Consider the following 7,348-nt stretch of genomic DNA (forward strand, 5'->3'; position numbering starts at 1 on the left):
ATAAACTGTTCCAATTGATTCAATCGTATCGAGATTACCTTAACAAACCGCTGCGCTTCTGCGTTTAAATCAGACGACTATTTGCTTTTCTTCGATCATGATATACACTCGCTACACGCGAAATAACACGTCACGACGCGTCGCAACTTAATCGGGCGTGAGAAGATCTCTAATCTTAGTTCGATGAATTCACGAACAACCTAATTATAGTATCGCCTTTTATGGTGTATCCCTTACAACAAACGTGTACGCACGTCGACGTACGTTCGAGATGTTACGTCTACTTCATTCAGAACTTTTTGTCACCATCTCCTCTACTCTCTGTGTCTCGACGCGAAAGAATTGACCGCCTGACGTCAAGATTCCTTACAGGCTATTAGAACGATCAGCGTTAAAACGATCAGCGTTAGAACAATCAACGATAAAAGCGCATAAAAATTATTTTATCTGTCATAAAAAAATATATATATATATATACAGCAAAAAATTTGTGTGTGTGTACCGCCTTTTGTGGCACATTTTTTTTTTTTTTAAATTAATTTATTTATAAAATTAAAATTGAAATTTTCTTTAAAAGTTTTTATATAACCTACTGTTATAAATGTAAATTTGTTTTTATATGGATATTTAAACATTACACTGGGGTTACATATACATTAAATTTTTGAGAATCGTATATCGAAACTCTCCCGAAATAGCGGATGCAATGGGCGCTGGGAGAAGAGTCGACGCCTTCTGTTATAAATATTTTTTTACCTCGTTCTTTTCGATTTCAAATATATATAGCATCATACATAAATTTTTTAGTTAATAATCACTGTGTTTGTTACGAATGTAAGAATAACTATTTTAAGTATGAGGAAATGTCGATCATAAATTTCTAGCGATTCATTTGACGACACGGCGGCTTTCCCATTTGATTCATAGTGCAAACACAACGGTGTTTGTGAATAGCACGCGTGGCATCCGAGAGATTTCTGACGGAATTGCGCGTACTTCCGATGCGCATGCAGACGCCGTAAATGCATGACGATAGGTACCGTTCGTGTTTCGGGGAAAATCGGAATGTTCATACATGTGGGCGAGATCAGCAAAGCATAGGAAATTATTGCACTAAGTGAACACGTCACTTAGATAAATTTGGATAGCCTACGTGACAGGATGTCTATGACAAACGCAAATGTAAATTTATCGATTAATATCAATACAATATTACGCAATTGTTCAAAATTCTACAAAAGCCGCAAGTAAACTATAATAAGTTATTCTAATTTTACGTTAAAATTGATATTAAACGAATTAAAGATTTATGATAGTTTTGCAATGATATCATTAATAAATGGAAGACAGATAAGACTGTCCAATGAGCCACTGTGCAATTGATCGTTACATATCAGAAGACTCGAGTCATATCGTGTAATCTAAAAATATTTGTATGAAGTGTTCCAGTTTTAATCAGGCAAGAACGCTTGCCTATGATTCCCCGAAGTTCCGGCGACGAGGCGGTAAAAAACGCGGACAAAATCTTCGCTGCAACCCCACCGTTTCACCGCACGAAACGTCGAACATGCGTACGTACATGTTCGATTGTTTACACAATCCCATATATAAGGAGGAAGCACGAGAGTTTGACAATCTCAGTTCACGATCTCACGTCGATCGAGAATACTGTTCAGTGCCATACAGCGCATTCCTTACGAATCGATTCAACGAGATCGTCGCCGAACCTTCGAAATCAATCGCAAGAAATTCACGACAACAAATTCGAACATGTTCCTTAAGAGAGTTTGCCTAATCGCAGTCATCCTCGCTGTCACGTCTGCCGCTCCGAGCAGATTATTCAGAAGGGTGCCAATGTGGTACCTGCCGTGCGGCCAATTCGAGTACGAAGATATGAACTCATTGGAGGAATCTGAAGAGGAAATAAGTACCAGATTGGACAGGATCAAGGTGCAATATCGTCTGACGCTGAACAACTACTTGGAGCAAAATTACGGGAGCCTGTACAAGAAAGTTAGGATCGGCGTCCTCGATCATCAATACATACCTAATTGGGTGCCCGACAGGGTGGACGCAAATACTGTGAGAAAACTGAACGACAGTAGCCCTCAAACGGTGAGTGCAGGCATTCAATTAACATTGTTGCATGTTTACTTTGTACATGTTTCAAAAACCGCGACTTAAGCTTGCCAATTTAAGTGTTTCACACAACGGTTTACACAGCCGTTCGAGAACTCTTAACATTATTACACGACACAAATTACCACACGTTATTTCACTAGTGAAGAGACGTCGCAATCGAAGAACTCTTTTTTGATGCGCAAACAAACTTCTCTAAATTGAATCTCGCTTCCAATCGACATCCTTAGATATTATTCCGCGTAGCACTGCGGCTTATTGCAACATTGTTAACCGAGTTCTTCGCTGTTCCGCATCACACGTTTCTTATTATCCTCCAATGTCAGCGACATTATACCTCATGTCGTCGGTTTCTTCGCCAACATTAATATTCATCGCACGTAATCGCCGTTACCGTGCAGCAGAAACGAAAGAGCAACCCGAACGAGATCCTACCGCGTGCAGGTGAGAAACGAAGAACGAGTGCACGGGAAAATGAGAACGGTGTTGCGCGTTACAGACCACCGTCGCGTTTTCAGCAACCGGCCGGCCCGCTGACCACCCGGTTGCAATTGATTAACGCAACGTTAAATAACAAATTTTAATGAGACGGTAATTATTATAAAGTAGCAGGCGAGCAGGAGCGAATGCGGTTCTCGTGCAGTGCGCGCGCAACGCGGCCGTACATGTGCACTCATGTTCGCCGGGTCGCGCGGCTGCGTAATCGCGCTCGTCTGCCTTCTCGATGCAAGCATGCTGATAACGCAGCCCGATATCGCGACCCGCGGTACTCCCCGGATGCCGACACGCAGCCCCCTTGCCCGCTCTCTGCCACGCCCCGATCACCGACTACAGAAACATTGATCCGCGATGATGCACTTTGTTAAGAATTTAGTTGCCTATTCACGGTAGATGCAATTTTTTCTGAAAAATTTTATCGCGACAACTAATCGCTGATAACACACATAAATATTAATAAATAAGTCATTTCATTGATCGCAGAATTATTCTTCAAATTGCGGTGTCCACTGATAATCTATTGTGCATTGTTTTTCTATTTTAAAGTCTTCGTTAGATAAAATTGTACTAAAGTAATGTGTTGAATGTCCACTCAAATAAGATTTTTATAAATGTATAACTTTTCCAATAAAGTATCATAATTGCGCGAGAAAAATAAATAAAAATTCTATGTGCAATGATGAGTTTCTAAATTTATACGTATTTGATCTCATGACCATTTTTGCTAGATTTTCCTTTTCAATTCTTGAAACGGCAGTAAAATAATGTTTTACGACATATTCATAAATATTCATGTGAATGTGATAAAATAATTTCTAACGCGAACATTGTTTACAGTTAATATTAATAGTTTTATCACCTACGTAAGACAAAGTGATGCTATTCATATTCGTGATTCATTTTTAAATCGTAGTTTATTAATGCTTGAAGGAAACGCGTGAATATTAGCAAGCTTAAGTGAGCGGTTTTTGCGATATTCAAATATGTCAAAAGCAAAGCAATAATTTTATAATAACATTTTTTTTGCAGATTATTGACCATTTTCCGCAGTTACACATGAATCTTCAGAAATTTGCCGTGGCATTCGAGCAATTAATCGAAGACGAGACTGAGGTTGAGCGCAAGCATGCTCTTAAGTCAACTCAGAAATCTTTGAGAAACATGTTGTGCGAAGTAGAATCCAACATAAACGCTATTTCGTTCATACAACTACTGGGACGCGTGGAGAGGAACATTATGAACGACATCGAGCGAAACCCCGTCGATGAGACGAGGAGGCTCATCAGAGATTGGGGCGTAGTTCTCAAATACCGAGATTACCTAGATGCCTGGAGGTACGTGTTCAAGTTTTAAAGATAAGGAGAAGAAATATTAGACTGTCGTCAGCGGATCATCGATCATTCTAGAGATGGCACGCGAAGATGCATCGGACTAACGCGTATGCAACTGTTGTAAATTATTGATACAGTGCCTGTCGCGGCTAGAGTCGTAAAAGCGCGTCACTATCTGCATGACAATGCAGTAAAACATTGAAGCCATTGACTGTCGTCGTTGATCACGTAGCGACTATTGCGAAATCGAAGATTACGAATTCGTCTTAGTCCGTGAAAATTTCTTAAATTATTTATTGCACTAATTATTTATTATCACGTCTCTATTGGGCATTTAGTACGTAGTATTTATTCTTTCATTGTAGCAGATTATTTATTTCATTATTATTGTATATTAATTATTTATTTATTCAAATCGACGTAGTATCTATCTTATCTCTATCTGAAAGGTATTCCGCAACCAGTATCGATCCGAAGGATTCCTGGTTGCATTTTGTGATAATCAGTCATGCCGATAAACATATTTATTGTACGCTAGTGACAAGTGATCACTGTTTTCGTAGCGATAGATTATTCGTGAAAGACATTATTTGTATTTATTATTTGTAGAGGAGACGATTCTTTTTTATTTCTCGCAGTATTACTTATTTATAACTCAAGCAAGATGTAATATATTTATATATTGTAAAATTATTAACGTATTTATAAATTTTATACAAAATTTCGCAATAAAAAAATAATTTATTACATATATATATTTGTATCCTGTTTTCATTATCAGTATCCTCTGATTCTTATGTATCTTATTACATTGATGTAAGAAAAGTATGGATAGATGTCTCTACAGGTAAAGATTACATTCCATATAATTCCTCAAAGAAAAGATATCTTTTACATAAATATGTACTTGAAAAAAAATTTGTTATTTATTATTATTTCTTTAAAAGTTAAAGTTAAAAAACAATAAAATATAATAAATAAATGATAAAATTAGAAACAATTATTTAAAAAACAAAAGTGATATAGATTATAAACCCAGCAACAACACGCAAATTTTAAAGACATCTGAAAGATGTTCAAAGGACGTCATTTCTTTCTAACGTTTTTTTGGACGTTTTTTAGATGTCTCTAAGATTTGCTTATTGTCTAAGAAATATATGTATATACATTATTCATATATTTTAACTGTATGAGATATTGAAATAATTTTAATGCAACACTATTTGTAAAATGTAAAGAAAAACGTTTTTGAAAATTACCAATTACTGCTTTGTACCATCAAATTTTATTTAAAGAATTAATTGGATTAAAAAATTACGTTTTACTTTATACCTTTTGAAGAATTAATTCTTCCGTATTGCGAGAACATCAGAAATAGTTTGAAACCTGCAAATCCGACAATTTCTACAGTAGAAACCAGCTTACCAATGGAGGATAATTTATCGATAACAAATACTATATCGACAGTAGGAATCAAAACATTCGGTAAACGCTATTACACCTGATGTTAATAATGTATTTAATTATTTAAAATATATATGTAAATATATCTGTTGTTTTTCAGGCAAATAAAAGATATAAAATAAGAATCTTTACTTCGTGATATTAAAAATATTATTAATAATAAAAACTATAATAAATTGAAAATCTAATAATTAAAATTATAAAAAATATGCTCTTCAACCAAATAAATGTTTTTCATTTATCGTAATAAGCAACATATACAAGTTCGTAGAAAAGTGCAATTCAATTTCTATAGCGGAATATTCTAAAGAGAGAACGTGCTAAACTGCCGGTCAAATCATCACGAAATCATTTACGCTATTCAAGTAGATACACGTGGGTGGTAAAGGTGAAGATGAGGAGGAAATTGAAATAGATATGAAAAGATCTGAGCTTGACAGAAGAAAACGAACGTATTACGTAAACACTCTCACTACAGTGATTTCGTACTTTTCATAAGTATTCTGGAAGTGTTTCTCTTTAGTCCTTTAGTCATTCGTATTTTGTTCTGTACAATCGCTATAAAAAATATTTTGCTTGTTAAATCTATAAAAGCAATTATGACAGATAATATAAAATTTTATCAAATACTGAAATAACAATATATAAATGCATTTATTACAAAAAATATTTTGGCTTTTAAAAGAAAATAATTTATTCTGTAAAAACAAATTTTATCAATAGTGAAATTGAAAAATTTAGAGACAGTGACATCTTTACTGTCGATTAGTATGTGTTTTAATTAAATTATTCGTCAAAAATATGAAAAATGTATTAATAGTAAAAATAAGAAATTCAGAAAAAATTACGAATTATGTTTAGTGTCTTAAAAAATTAATATTTTCGCATTTAAAAGAGTGTGAATGTGTGTATGTGTCATATTTTGCTAATAAATAGTTGCGCAACTATAAAACTTTACAATTAGGAGAGTATTTATAAGCAATTATTTTCTTATTATGAGTATTTATTCTCTCTCTCAGTAGCTAAACTTGAAAACTTAATTGATAAATATATGTAATTGCATATGTATTATGATAATTATTCGATAATAGCATAAATTATTGCTCATTCAATCATTAACAATTCAAGTCTATTCAATTAGATTGCGTAAAAACGAAGACCAGTTAGATTCATCATTGTTTTATACGTAGACTATTTGTATACACAAGCCATTTGATTTCTTATCGATATTCGCACAATAGCATTCTACTAATACATCAATTAAATTATTTGACACATGACATGTATATATCAATATTTAATCAATAAAAATTATATTTAATTAATAATAATTATTATCAAAATAAATATCAAAGCTATATCAACATCGACAAGATGATAAGTAAAAGTTTAAAACTATGTAAGCTACTTTAATTATATGTTTACAAAATTACATGGTACTGATTCCTAGTAATCAAGAGGAAGCCACAATTAAAATTTCTCACTTTTGTACATTTAAATTATAATGTTTCTCAAGAATAAAATAGAGATTTCTCTTTATACCAGTTTTTGTTATTATCGAAACTATATCCGTAACTTTCATCTGTGATTTCTACTTGTAACATGAATTTGTATACTATTTAATCAACTTATTATTAAATATTCTTCACGTCAAAAGAATGCTTGCAGTTTTCTCGTGGTATTTAAAAAAAATATGGCACGCGCATGCATTGAAATATATAGAGAGTGTATCTATAATACTTATATTCCGTTTTTATGTTAATAGATACATATGTATGTCAGGATAACACTTTTCTGATTTAAAACTTCAATATTATAAATCACGCTTGTAAGGATTGTATCGGAACTAATTTTAATATTATCGATTCGATAAAATCCTGCCTTATGTTTATTCCATTACTTTTTTTCTGTCACTT

The 7,348-nt window shown here is 33.6% G+C and overlaps 1 protein-coding gene across 1 annotated transcript; it reads left to right on the forward strand.

Annotated features, from left to right (window-relative positions):
- The first annotated feature begins 1,770 nt into the window (after positions 1-1,770).
- LOC105672254 (uncharacterized) lies at positions 1,771-4,721 on the forward strand. The gene is made up of 2 exons (XM_012367063.2): positions 1,771-2,115; positions 3,667-4,721. Exons 1-2 carry the CDS (start codon positions 1,771-1,773, stop codon positions 3,988-3,990), a joined length of 669 nt encoding a protein of 222 aa, XP_012222486.1. The 3' UTR covers positions 3,991-4,721.
- Positions 4,722-7,348: the final 2,627 nt, after the last annotated feature.

This window comes from Linepithema humile, chromosome 4, assembly GCF_040581485.1.
Source record: "Linepithema humile isolate Giens D197 chromosome 4, Lhum_UNIL_v1.0, whole genome shotgun sequence".
Lineage (NCBI taxonomy): Eukaryota > Metazoa > Arthropoda > Insecta > Hymenoptera > Formicidae > Linepithema > Linepithema humile.